General features: G+C 38.7%; 1 protein-coding gene across 1 annotated transcript in view; it reads right to left on the reverse strand.

Moving 5' to 3' along the window:
- Positions 1 to 15,138, reverse strand: part of Ubr3 (ubiquitin protein ligase E3 component n-recognin 3) — a 135,854-nt gene that overhangs the window by 57,604 nt on the left and 63,112 nt on the right. The window contains exons 20-24 of the mRNA XM_051167088.1: positions 13,707 to 13,803; positions 8,135 to 8,276; positions 6,330 to 6,434; positions 5,333 to 5,506; positions 2,807 to 3,267 (exon numbers count right to left, since the gene is read on the reverse strand). Of these exons, the coding sequence (XP_051023045.1) occupies positions 2,807 to 3,267; positions 5,333 to 5,506; positions 6,330 to 6,434; positions 8,135 to 8,276; positions 13,707 to 13,803 (979 nt within the window). The remainder of the gene's footprint in view (positions 1 to 2,806; positions 3,268 to 5,332; positions 5,507 to 6,329; positions 6,435 to 8,134; positions 8,277 to 13,706; positions 13,804 to 15,138) is intronic.

Raw genomic sequence — 15,138 nt, forward strand, 5'->3', positions numbered from 1 at the left:
TTGTCACTAAGGAATATAAATAAAAGTATTGTGTTGACGCTAGAGTAATGCAGACATGTTTGATAAACAGGAGCTCTGATCAACCCATGTGTGGTCTTTCTTATCAGCTCTGGCTAAGCTCCCAAGTTTCAGGATACTTCTTTTCACTAATGCCACTCAATATCTCACTTCTAAGCATGTACGTTTAGAGTCTATATGCAGATAAAAGAATATTCCAAGTAACAAATCTGTTTATCAAGCATAAGAGAATCTCTGGTATAGCTAAAATTAAAATGCATTTCTCAAGTGCTAGAGAGATGGCTCAGTAGCTAAGAGCATTTACTGCTCTTACACAGGATCTGTTTGTTTCCCAGGCCCCCGATGTGGCAACTCACAAGCATCTGTAACTGTTTCAGGGTATCCAACACCCTCTTCTGGGCTCCAGGCACACACATAGTATACAATCATACATTCACCCATACACACAAAATAAAATTTAATGTGTTTATCAGATTTCTGTGAAAGCAGTTTTAAAATTCACATTATTCCTTTTCTAAATTAGGCACACATGTAAAAATGACAAGTTGTGGTAGACTGAGTAAATTTCAAAATTACTGTGGAGGTTGAGGACACTGAAGCAGCAAATTACTAAAACTAAGTTCTCTGTGTTGGTTGGTCTTATGTCAACTTAACATACAAACTAGAGGTATCTGAAAGAAGGGAGACTTAATAGAGAAAATGCCTCCATAAAATCCAGCTGTAAAGTATTTTCTTAAGTAGTTACTGATAGGGAGTCTCCTTTGTTTTCGTGTGTGTGGGTGGGTGTGTGTTATGCAGTAGTCTCTGTCTCTGTCTTTCTCTTTAATTTTTCACTTTTTTTTTTTTTGAGTGTTGAAGCTTAAGCCCAGGATCTCCTGGATGCTACACGTGAGTCCTACCACTGAGCTGTATTATTAATTACAGCATTATCAATTACAAGGACTTTTGTAGAAACAGTATATAAACTATATCTTCTAGTATATCTATCAGTAGAAATAATTACAAAATACTAACCAAATAAACTTTGATTCACTGCATGTTTATCTTCTTAAAAAAAAAAAAAAAGAACAGCCTACTATGAGGAAATAGCTCCAACTAAAAGAAAGTGGCAGAAGTCATCTCATTTTCAACTTTCCACTTTTATTAGATGCATTCAATTTAAGTGCCATTTGAATTACATATTAGTTCTTTTTAATTCCTATTTGTAAAATACAACTATAAGTAAAAATAGGAATGCTATTAATTATTATTCTATTTTATCTCTTTGTAGGCCTTTTCTGGTTTGTTTGTGGTTTTGTTTTTGGTGTGTATAAATGCATGCATGTGTGGGTGGTAGCATGTAGGACTTGTCCTATCATTTTCACCGTATTTCCTTGGCCCTTGGTCATTGACTGAACAGCTAGACAGCCTGGCCAGTGAGCTCCAAGGGGGCCACAGGCCATGCCCAGCTTTTTGACAGGTGCTGGGAACTTAGCCCTCATGTTTGCACAATAAGTGCACTTGCCCTCTCTACCACCTCCCCAGCCCCTGTATACTTTCTTTGTCTCTAAAACCATTTTTTTTCTTACATCAGAGATGAAGTACAACCATGTATGTGGCTGGAAAAGCTTCTCATACAATTATCACAGGATGATCGCCTGCAAAACTAGAAAATTACATGGGACTGCCAAACTTAATCTGAACTCATAACAGCAAACAATCTTGCATTCCTTTCTGTCCTCTTACATCTTCTTTAATGCCACTTGTACTAGTTAGTTTCAATGATCAATACAAAGCCTAGTGGCACCTGCCTCAGCTGAGGGGCTACCCAGATCAGACTGGCCTGTTGTTGTTTACAGGATTGCCTTGACTGTTAGCTGATGCAGGCTCCAGCCCGCTGTGCGAAGCTGGCTTTGGGATATGTGTGACAGCCAGCTAAGCAGAGCCTGTGAGTGAGAAAGAAGGAGCATTCCTCTGTGCTTTCTGTACTTCAGTCCCAGGGGCTCCACTATCCTGATAACCTCTTCTGACTTCCCTATGTACCAAACATACATGTGCTGCACATACATATTTGCAGGCAAAACACTTAAACATAAAATCAATAAATCTAATTTAAAATTTTAAACTTTAAAGAAACGTTGCCTTTTCTCATAATTGACCAACTATATACTATTAAACAAGATTAAGTACTAAAAATTTAAATAGTTGGATTTCTATTTTAAGAAATACTAAGGGATAGTGAAATAGCTAGGCAGGAAGGACACCTGAATACCTGAGTTCTTCCCCAGGACCCACCACCTGGAAAGAGAGAACAGACTTCCAAAAGTAGTCCTTTGATCTAGACACACACACACACACACACACACACACGTGTGCGTGTGTGTGTGTGTTTATATATATGTTATATATATTATATATATATGTTTTTAAAAAGAAATATCTAAAATAATTACATTTTTATTTAAAATTAAGTTAAACCTCTTTTAACAGCAAGAGAATTCTTAGATGCCACAGCAGTGACGGTATTAGCAATATTTCTTAAGAAGCTTCCAACTTTCAATGGTAATTTAACATTGAGATCAACAACGGTCCTCTTTTTACCCACAACATACACACAGACAGATACAGACACAGACAGACAGACACACACACACACACACAAGCTATGTTCAATCCTTTGCCTCATGTAAGCAGCTGTGACTGCTGTTAACTCGAGTAACCAGGTCATTAGCCCTGAATGACCAAAAAGGAGAAAACCCCAAATCGTTAACTGTCCCATCAATATTTAAAACACTAAAAGGAAAATTACCTCTCCTCTTTATCCAGGGTTTTCTTCTCTGCTGCAGTGATTTTTTTGGGTGGCAAGGGAGGAGTCACTTTTCTGCATATCTCTTCAATGATGCGCTTGTTCATTCTGCTTTGCACTGCGGCTTTCAGCAATATTCTTTCTACAGCAGTTATGCCATCCCCGTGACTGTATTTAGGGATTTCTGGTTGTAGTAAAACTTCTATGTCATCGAGCCATGGAGGATAGTAAGAGTTTTGTTTTCCTGAGAGTTTGTGGTGAAGTTTTATTAACAAAGACAATATGCTTTCCTTAATTTCCAAAATGGCTGTGGTTAACTGGGGAGCTGAGCCAGGAGCTGACCATTTACTTGGAGTTTTGGGCCGAACCACCTGATTTGCTTCACTGTTGCTTCGATTGATGATCTCCTGAAACTTCTTTCTACGCTCTGCTACTAAGCTGAAAACTTGAGCTGTGCCAGAATTCTGCCAATAAAGATAAGGGGGAAAAAAAAAAATCAAGAAGTTACTCCATATCAATTCTAAGAATGCATCACTGTATTGTTCCAAAGGGGATGTTTAAAGTTTCATCCAAAGATCTCTCAGCAGATTGACCCATTTTCTTAACTTCTTTCTCAATGGATAGAGCACCACTTTATGGGGACAGTGGGGAGAGAAAAGAGGTCACTTGTGTCCCCACCTCCTTAACTACCTGAGCCTGTGTTCCACAAAAAACCGACAACAAAGGTTATGCCATACCGATAGCCATAGTGCAAACAAACAATCATAAACTAAACTCCTCAATTTAAGGGAAGGCACTGTATTATACACCACTTATCAAGAAACTACATATATTCCTTATTAACTTCTGGAATCTTCCTACATAGAAGAAACATTTAAGCTCTCTTCATTTTTTAGAGACAGTAAATGTATAGTGAAAATTAATTTCACTTTTAAGGAACTTCAAAGTTTGAAAATTACAAAGACTTCAAGTAAATAAAACCTGAGGATAAAAATGTGGGGACTAATCTGCTTCGCAGTGCACATCACTGTATGTTACTTCAGTCAAGTGGTCTTCACAACGACTTGTCTTCTAAACAGCCTTTCTGCTAAAGCAAACACATCAGACCTCTTAGAAATCTTTTTTTTTTTTAAAAGAGTTATTTATTTACTACGTATACAATGTTCTACCTGTAGGTACACCCACAGGACAGAAAAGGGCACCATGTGGTTGCTCAGTATTGAACTCAGGACCTTTGGAAAAGCAGCCAGTGCTCTCAGCCTCTGAGCCATCTCTCCAGCCCCTAGAAATCATCTTTTAAGTAAGATATAGATCAGCTGAATGGACTTCGGTCTTTTTAAAATGAGCACGATAAGTATGCTTCTGTAAGTCAAATCACAGTATACAGGTTTTTTTTTAACGTTCAAGGTTGTTTTTTTTTTTTTGGTCTGTATGATTAGAAACAAAAGAGCCTCCGATGGAGATTCCAAGTGTTTAACTAAAATCCTTTACAGTGCTCCTAACAAAAACAAGCAAGGAATATTCTAACAAATAGACTTGACTACAAGAAATAACCAATCCTGCTCTTTCTTTCTACTCACATAATACCTGGCTCATAGGAAATAAAACTACTTAATTATTTGCCATGTCATTTAATACTTTATTTTATATATATGGGTGTTTTGGCCACGTGTATGTCTGTGCATCCTGTGCATCCCTAGCTTGAGACCAGAGTTACATACAGACAGTTGTGAGCCACCGTGTGGGTGCTGGGAATGGAACTCAGGCTTCCTGGAAGGAACGCCAGTGCCCTTACTGCTGAGCACTCCAGCCATACTCCTCACTTTGTTTTAAAGATTAGTTAAGCATCATGCAAAGAGCTGCTCTTCACACTAAGTCCCAAAACACAATACACAAAACACAAGTACCTATGGGCCTGTTGCATCAGTTAATTGCCAAAGAAGCAAAAGAATAAAACACTTTAATGGGCATGCTGCCAGCAATTACATTAATTTTGATTTAGGAAACAGTCAAGTCAATTTTAAGATATTAGTAAAACTAATGCTAAAAGTAAGGAGATACAAATGGGCCATCTGTAACTAGTCCAGAATACTTTTAACACTAAGAAAAAAAATTTACTACTAACTGCTCTCTGCATGTTTTTGATCAATAACATATAAATTTATTTAAAATTAAAAACTTTGTTAAAATTAAAAAATATTAAATTCAAGAAATCTTTTAAACTTAATATTAATCACACGCATACACACACAAATAATTCAATGTTCTTTTTTCCCCTCATTTACAATTAGCCATGTTGCTAGTTAATGCAAATACCATACACATCTACCTCTCTTTGAAGAACTTTAGGCCTTCGGGAATTCTAGCAGGTTGAAGGAAAAAGACTGGTTAAGGCAACAGTACTCAGACATATCCAGAAATATATGACAATGTAAAGCTCCCCTAATCACGTATTCTTCTGAATGCCATTAGGTTATCTAAGCAATATCTTAGCATAACATAAACCTTTTCCCTCACTTTTAAACTTACTTGTAAAGAGCCCAAACCATCAGAGCTTGTGCTGGCAAATGAATCCCTTTTCAACTCAGGAGCAGTCTCCGGGACTCGCACTCTAACATAATTTATAAAGTGTCGCATGTTTGATACCAAGTTACTGCCAGGAAACCAACTGTCATGACAACGTTCTGGTCCAACCATTGATACCTAAGACACAAATAAAATAAGTAAGCAAACAAATAAACGAATAGATGGATGGATGGTGGATGAATACACACACACATACACGAATACACACACACACACACGAATACACACACACACACACACACACATACACACCCTAAAAGTCTTTTTAGGCCAGAGAGTTAGCTCTGCAGATATACTATCTGCCAACCTTACAACATGAGTTAAATCCCCAGGTTCCATATGGTAGAAGGAAAAGAACCAACTCCTGTAAGCTATCCTCCATCTGCATATGTGCATCCTGGTACACACGCGTGCGCGCACACATACACACACACACACACACACACACACACACACTAAATGAATTACTGAATAGGACCTTCTTATCAGGTCTTCAGCTCTAACAACTAAGAATCCAGAACGAGGGGCTGCTCCCCCAAGGACTCCAATTCACTTCCCAGCACTCACATGGAGCTGACTAACATCTAGAACTCTAGCTCCAGGGAATCTGATGCCCTCTTTTGGCCTCCACAGACTCTACATGTAAGTGATGCTAGGATAAACATGCAGGCAATCACCTATACACATAAAAAGTAGTGGCTAAGGCCTGTAATCCCAGCATTTGGGGAGGCAGAAGAAGGGAGATCTCTGTAAGGTCAAGGCCACCCTGGATTATAAAGCCAGTCAAGGACGGCCAAGGCTACACAGAGAAAGCCTGTCTCAAAAAAACAAAACAGAAAAAAGAAAAAAAACATTCAAAACTATATATAGTCTTTAGAAGCAACTGCCTAGAGATGGGGCTGCTTCCTCCTGAGTGTTCTATGACAGAGGCAGTGTTTACCTCTTCCTCAGAGTCATCCTCAGCAGAGTTTTCAAGGCCTAACTCAATTAAATACAACACCATACAGAGCACATGTTCAGACAGATTCTGATGATCCATTAGAATCTGTTAAAAAAGAAAAAAGACACACCCTCATAATTAGTTTTTTTACAAACAATATTTCATTTTATTACAAACAAAAATGATAATCAGAAAACTATCAGATCTATAAAAATCAGATATGTAAATACAAATCTTGGTGAAAACACAAACTAAAACAAACACTAGGTTTCCTTTGAGGATTATATAGATTCATATTACCAGAATGTAAAAATGAAATACTAGTGTTCATTGATTCTGTCTTTAAAGTTCTGGTCCTCTAAATATTGTGTGTATCTACATAAACACAAAAGCCAATGTGTAGTTTACTCTGAAAGGAAAATGCTATGAACTTGACATTATATGTAGACAACCCAGGCCTTCCTCATCTTGTATAGTCTGTAATAGACCACTGAGCGGAAGACACCTAAGTTACTACAGGAGCTAGGCAGCCCAGCCGCAATTATTTGTCCTCATTAGAAAAAATCATGTCACCAAATGAGGAAGGAACAGAAGAAAGGGTTCAACCAAGCTGACAGCAAAGCAAACCCCTGTCAGCTTTGGGGTTGATAACAGACTGATAAAGATGGTAAGCTAAGCTGAGTGTCACAGAACAGTCCAAATAGGGGATGAGAAAAACACTTTTTATAACATGTAATTCTTTATAACTAAAGAATAGATGTGGTCACTGACTGACTTCTTACTACTTGACAACTAGGAAGACAACTCCACTTCCTCTTGTAAAAACTCACACTTAACAAGTTCTGTTTATATCTACTTGACCTGCAGCAACAATCTTTGGCCTTAGCTTCCCATATGTGAAGGTGAAAAAGAAATCCAGAATTAATTGAGATTGGCTACACTTTGTAGCTGCCATTTGCTTAGAACAGTAAGTGCCTAGCAATGTGTCCAACACACAGTAGGTAGGTAGTGCCAAGAGTGAGAAGATCACTAAGAGCCCAAACAGGAGCCTGAAGGCAGGAGCTTCTAGGGGACAGCCTTTCTAACCCACCATACCATGGAGGGAAAGCAAGGCTCACCATACCCAGTTATCTAAGCGCCCGTACACACAGCTCTCAGCTTCCTACACCAATGCTCTCAACGCTGTCTCCTCTCAATAAATAAAGAATTGCTATCTAAATCCAAAGAGATTTTGAATTGAAATCGAATGGCACTACAGATTAAACTTAGAAAAATAAAAGCTGAAGATCCTGAACAACAATACAACAAAATGAAGCTGTTTTCTGGGAAGAATCACCACGCTCTCTAGTATCACACATGACAAGGAATGGCAGTGGCTTGCTGTATGTGACTTCCTGTAAAATTGACTTGTCAGTGCTGGACAATTAGAGTAAATCAGAAAAGCTATTATAAGACGGGTGGTAGTGGCACACACCTTTAATCCCAGTACTGGAGAGGCAGAGGCAGGCGGATCTCTGTGAGTTTGAGGCCAGCCTAGTCTACAAAGTGAGTCCAGGACAGTCATGGCTATCATAGAGAAAGCCTGTCCTGAAAAACAAAAAACAGAAAAGCTATTATAAACAATTTTTTGTCTGTTTTGTTTTGTTCTGTGCCCTTTGCTACCCTAGAACTCACTATATACACCTATAAACATACTTTGTTTTATAAATGGTACCTTAATATAAATATTATCATTTAACACTTTGATTTGAAAATTATTCAAATAAATTATAATCTAAGTCATTCTAATCAAATTATTACTTTACCTTGTAGAGCAGCGTGAACAGCACAATGTGCAAGGTCTTGCAGTGCAGAAGTCTCATGAGGCCTTTGTAGCTGGGGTGGAGTGATGTTCTTTTCCTATAAGGAGGCCACGGGTTGCCAAGGAACTTTCCACTCTGTTTTAAACTGTAAAGAGAAAACAAAATCAAAATTACATAATTGACTCAAATATAAACTATGGCTTAAACACTGATTTACAGGCATTGATTTGTATCATGTCTTTCTATACATTACTAATTAATCATAAATGCTTTAAAAAGCCAAACATATTTCTTTGCTATACAATACATACTCATCTTTCTCTTGCTAGTAGATTAAAAATTAGTCACAAAGGCTAGGCTAAAATCTACAAAGATGAATTTAAAAACACTACCAAAAAGAAATAAACAACAACAACAAACAAAAACACATAACGAAATATTCAGCCAAGTGACTTTCTATTCTAACCCCAGAAAATCAGTGAAAATCAGTAATCAGAAAATGTTCACATTACTAAGGGCTAGGAAGCAGGGAGAGATAGAAGCATAGCCTTCTAACCCCACACTGGAGCTCTTAATTGAGAGAGTAGATTGCCCCGGCCCTCAGGAGAAACCTGATTACAGTAAACACTAGCACTCTGGAAATCATTTTAAAGTCCTTGGGGGTTGCTGAGATGGCTCACCAAGTAAAAGCACTTGCCACCCAGCCTGATGCCTTGAGAGCAATCTGCTGGCCCCACACTGTAGAAGAGAACTGACTCCTAGAAGCTGTTCTCTGACCTCCCCAGAACCACTTGTGGCAACATGTGTGCATGTGAATGCACGTGCACACACACATTAAACAAATGCAATTTAATAAAATCTGAGCTATATGTCTACTGTGTTGTTTAAAGGTGTTAGAGTCACACAAAGCCCTGGCATGGAATTAAGATCCCTCTGTAGCTGAGGCCGAGAGTCTCTCACCTAAATGAGGAAAATAACTCAAAAGGAGAAGAATTTTATCTGTATGTTCTGCAACAGGAGAACATGAGGACTCCAGGATGACAGTATTACAGTCTTACACACAAATAATTGCAGCCTCAAAGCACAATAGGCAAAAATTGAGAGAATTACATAGAAAAGTTGACAAACACATGTTGCTCTGAGCCCAACAAGGAAAAAACGTAAGAGTTTTAACAACATAATTAATGGTCCTGAATCAACATGTACACAGTACACAGTAATTAGGCGCCCTTAATACATTTATACAAAGTGCACTCAGAACATTCACAGGAAGTGGCTGGATAATGCACAACGCCCTGCTCAAACCCTTGGTATGACAAGAAGCTGGGCACAGAGAAAAACACACGTGCAATCCCAGGACTTGTGGGCTAGAGGCAGGAGGAGCTGAAGTTCAAGACTGTCCTCAGCGCTCTGATGAGAATTAACATATCTGAAACTCTATAGAGAAAAAAAAAAAAAAGGAAGAGGAAGAGGAAGAGGAGGAAAGGGGACAAGATGGTTCTGTGGATGGAAGCACAAAGACACTTGGTACATGTCACGTTGTGCACATATTTAGACTAATTTATTTAATTTAAGGAATGAGGCCCAGTAAAAAAGAATGTTTGTTCTTCAAATTATAATGACCTGGGTTTGAATACCTAGCAGCCATACAAACCAGACATGGCTAGGTCTGCCTGTAAGTCTAGTTTCAGGAGATCCAGAACCCTCTTCTGCACTTTACAGAACCCAGGCACACATGAAGTGCACATGTATACATAGAGGCAAAAACTCATACACATACAATAAAAATAAGTAAATCTTTTTTAAAAATTAAATAACCAGCTCTTTTTTTACAAAGTCTACCTCCAAAAGAGTCTATTTAAAAGATAGACAAAACAGGGTGGTGGTGGCTCATGCTTTTAAGCCCAGCACTTGAGAAGCACTTGAGAAGGTAGGTGGATCTCTGGGAGTTTGAGACTAGCCTGGTTTATATAGTGAGTTCCAAGACAGCCAGGGCTACACAGAGAAACCTTGTTTGAATAAATAAATTAAATAAATAAATATAGACAATAAGATCCGGAGAGATGGCCCAGCAGTTCACAGGCCTGGAATTTATTTCCCAGCACCCACATCAGGTACTCAGGACCACAGTGTAACTCCAGCTCTAGGGGCCCAACATGTCTCAAGTACATGTACACCACACATACATGTAACTAAAAACAAAATAAATTTTTGAGGTTGAGGTTGACAAGGTGGCTGGGTAAGTAAAAGCACTGCCACACATACAGGTCTTCTGACCAGAATTCCATCCCTATAACTTGCACAAAGGTGGGAAGAGAACCAACTTACAAGGCTGGCCTCTGACCGCCACACCTCAAGGCATGGAGGTGTCTTCACAAAGGCGACATACACACATAGGTAATGAACTTGTTAATTAGAAATTTTAAATACAGCTGGCTTGGTGGTGCACACCTTTGATCCCAGCACTCAGGAGACAGAGGCTGGCAGATTGCTGTGAGTTCAAGGCCAGCCTGGTCTACAAAGTAATTCCAGGACAGCCAAGGCTACACAGAGAAACCCCGTCTCGAAAAAACAAAACAAAACAAAAAAAACAACAACAACAAAAAGAAAAGACAGAAAGAATACACCATGGTGCTATCAGTATCTGCTGTATTGATAATGAAAGGTGAAATGAAACAGTAAGAGTTAAAATAAATACAGGATGAAAATTAGCCAGAGCCACTGCAAAAGAATTTGCTGGGAGGATTCCTCTCTACTGAGAGTAGAGCACCAAGCCCAGGTATGGGCAGGAAGACAAAATATTAAATCATGATTCCTCAACATCAGGGATGAAGCTGTGGGATTCAAGCAACCCAGTGACTTCTGGCTTACAGCTCTCAGTCTCAGCAGCTCCTCTATTCCCCATTACAGAGTGTGGGCCATGGAGCCTCTTCGTAGCTGAGGGTCTCACCATGTCCACAATTAACCTGTCTCTTCCCCACGCCTGGTCTCCCTCCCATCTGGCTCACAGAATAATGACAGCTAAGCAATTCACTCTGGGACAATATCTGAAGATACTTCTCTGACAAAGCTAGCCTAAATAACCAGACACAAGACTTCTTAACAAACCCACATACCTATAGCACAGCCTGGGAAAGGCCTACTCAAGGCACCCAGCCTTATCAGAATCTGAGGAATGCCCATGGCCTGGGATGTATCTCCGGGAAGAGATGTTGAGGAAAAGGGGAGGGGGTAAAATAAGCATCCTTTACACAGCGTCAAAACAAGGGGAGCTGTGACAGTGTACGAACATGAGAACCTGAGCTTGGACCTGACACCCAGACAAAAGCCAGCAGTGTGGTACATTCTCCTAACTCCAGCACTGGGGACCAGAGACACGCAGATCCCAACAGGCTCTACATTCAGTGAGAGAGAGCCTATCTCAGAAAGCAAGACAGAAAATCGGCAAAGGAAAATAGATATACCTACATGCATGAGCACATCTACACCCCACCCCCTCTTGGCATGGGAGGAGCACATACTAAAACAACAGAAGGGAAGAAAGTGGAAAATCAACGAAGAAAATAGATCAAAATATTTAAAAACCATTTTGGGGATGTGATTTTATCTGATTGTATGAAGAAAGGAAGGAAAAGGTAAAGAGCCAACTGTCTTCCTATCACAGTGCCTGGCATTAGATAATAGATACATAACATAAAATAGAAATTTCCCCCTCTTCAACTATTTATTTGAAATAATTCAATAGGTCTTTCAAAGCTTTAATTTTTCAGGCCAATCATAGTATGAATTTCTATTAGCTACAAAGAGAGAAACTATTAAATTTATTGTATACTTGTTATATATTTTAAATGAAGCACTCTTAAAAGTCATAAAATTACTTTTAAAAAGTGTTTATAAAGTCAACTTTAGATTTTGTAAGCAAATGCTTCCTCCTATCAATTTTGCATCTTTTGATCTTTCTTTTTCCTTTTTTGTTTTGATTTGGTTTGAGTGTTCTTTGATATAGAATCTCACTATCTAGTCCTGTCTGTCCTGGAACTAGCTACATAGACCAGGCTGGACTCAAAATCACAGAGATCTGCCTGCCTCAGCCGCCTGAGAAATGGAATTTAAGGTATGCGCAACCATGAATGGCATATTTCAACTTTTCAACATGCACTATTCAATTTTTCTATCCAACAAGTAACTGCTGGGTGACTGCCTGCTAGAAGACAGTTCTGAGATGCCATGGATTCTGAGGGTGTGCAAGAAACAGAAAAAAGCTGGGCGCGGTGGTGCACACCATTAGTCCCAGCGCTTGGGAGGCAGAGGCAGGCAGACCTCTGATTTCAAGGCCAGCCTGCTCTGCAGAGTGAGTTTCAGGACAGAGAGACACTGTCTCAGAAAAAAAAAGAAAAGAAAGAGGAAGTGAGGGAGGCACAAAAGGAGAGGCAGGGATGAATACACAGCAAAAGCATCTTCCCTCATGGAGCTAAGAAGTAAACAAGTAGGCACAAGCAAGCAAGCCGGCAGGAAAGGACACAGAATACACAAAGGGAGGTGGCCGAGGCAACACAGACAGGAGAACCTCCAAATACCGCCTCCTCCAGGGTCCTAGAGAATGGCAGAAGGTGGTGGGGGCTGAGCTGAGCTAGGTTGTAGTTATATTTCAGGGAATTTTGTTTTGTTTCTGGGAAGTGTTTTTGTTTGCTTTTTAAAGTAGATGCTAAAGGGAACGTTTATCAAGTATTTAAAAATCCTGGCAAGGATAGGTGGTGTGGGTAATCCCAGCACTTCGGAGGCAGAGGTAGGTGGATCCCTGTGAGTTGGAGGCCAGCTTGGTCTACAGAGTGAGTCTATGACAGCCAGCCAAGAAACCCTATCTTGAGGGGGAGAAAAGAAAACAAACAAACAAACAACAACAACAACAAACTGGCAGAAGGAAAGTTTCAATTACACCTAACATCTATAAAATATACTAATCAATGTTTTACAATATTTTGGTGCACATATAAATAAGTAAAATTCATTTTGCTTTGATTATTCCCTCAGTGATCAAGAACAGCAGTAGATATCTATCATCTGTGACATCACACTATTTTATTTTATACATGTGCCTTCTCTACTGATTCAAAAGTAGAGTAAAATAAAATCAAGTTTCAAGTTTGATTGCTCGAATACCAACTAGATTTTTCTTTTTTAATTCAGTAATCATGTCTCATAAAATTTACTTTATCAGGTCAAGGTCGAATTTTATTTCTTCCTTGCTTTGTTTTCCTGAGACAAGTTATACAGCCCAGGCTGGCCTTGAACTCAAGATTCCTCTGGAGCGCTAGGACTACACACAGCACGGCCTACCACAGCCAGCTAGGACTACACACAGCACGGCCTACCACAGCCAGTTTAATGTCAAAAGTTTACAAAGATTCTGAGAAAATAAATCTCAGCTAAATTGTTTTTTCAGAAACATTTAAATGATATTTTGTTAGCTTAAGTATATTTTAATGAGCCCATTAAATAATGTGTTGTTATAAGGGAAACTTCTGTAGAAACACAAACTATTCCATAGTGACATTCATCCACTTGCCAGACTTACAATGCTGTATATCTGTCCATTGCAGACTGCACATCGCGGCGGTAAACTGTTCGAAGAATGACCATGACGGGGTCAAATTCCTGATCCCAGACTTCAGCTAGCAGACAAACGAAAGCAGAAATAGAAATCTGACTTCTTAGGGATAAAACCAAACTCAAATTACTTATTATAATTATTGAAAACATTCAAATTAAAAAATTGGAAGTTAAATTGAATTAGTTTGCCTTAATGAGATCTTGATGCTGTGATTACTTTACTCAGTTTAAAAAAGGAATTCCAGGACAAGTAATGCTCTCTTGGGTTCTACAAGTCTCCACGAGCACAAGTTTTATAACATAACAACGACACTCTATGAAGTTTAGGGTAATGCTGCTGGGTTTAAGGATAATTTTTTTCTTTATTTTGTTGGTAAGGTGCATATTAAAAGCAAAAATAAAATAAAATAAAATGATTCAACCATAAAACTATAAAAACTAAATTTAAAATGTACTGATCAGCTGATTTGCATGGTCAATTTATAAATTATTGTTTTTTGTCCCTCAACTAAAAATTCATCAAGATTCTCCTTCCCTTCTGTACAATTAAGAGTACCATTCAAAGTATTGTGTGTATATGATTGGTGATACATAGGATGGTTTTAAATATTGTCTATATACCATTTTCCTTTAGTACTTATATAATGATTTTCAACATGTACTCATATGATTTGTTAAGTAACTATAAGATAAAAATACAATTCATAACCTCATTAATAGTCATGTTACATGAACGTGACATTTTTAAAAAATTAACCCACTTTAAAAACAGTGAAACACTAAGTGTGTAATCTTACAGATGACATTTAGATGGGACAAATGTCCAAAGGGTGGCCTGAGGGGCTAGAATGATGGCTCAGCAGTTAAGAGCACAGACTACTCTTCCAAAAGGGCCCTGGGTTCAATTCCCAGGACTGACAAGATGGCTCACAGTCACTTCTAACTTATCTCACTTCCTCTTCTGACCTCTGAGGACACCTCGACACAAGTGGCTCACACATATACATGGCGGGCGAACACTAATAAATGTTTTATAATAATTTTTAAAATATGTTACACGTGACTCATGAGATAGAGGCATGAGGATCTAAGTGGGCTTGAGGCCACTGAGGTCTACGTAGGAAGTTGAAGGCTAGGGTTATACAGTAAGATTCTGCCTCAAAAACTAACTGGTCAACCCTAAAATCACAGACGCAAGTTAACACTGAGCAGCCTAAGCAGTTTGTATTAATACATTTGTGCATGCATGAGTGCCTAGCAATTAAGAAAAGAGGCCATGAATTTGAGTAAGAACAAAAAGGGAAAACATGAAAGAAGCTAAAAGGGGAGAAATGTTTTGAACTGAAAATAAAGTACTCAAAGATGATCTGAGAATAATTTTAGAAACAGTGCCGCTT

The sequence above is a fragment of the Acomys russatus genome, chromosome 24, assembly GCF_903995435.1.
Source record: "Acomys russatus chromosome 24, mAcoRus1.1, whole genome shotgun sequence".
Classification (NCBI taxonomy): Eukaryota; Metazoa; Chordata; class Mammalia; order Rodentia; family Muridae; genus Acomys; species Acomys russatus.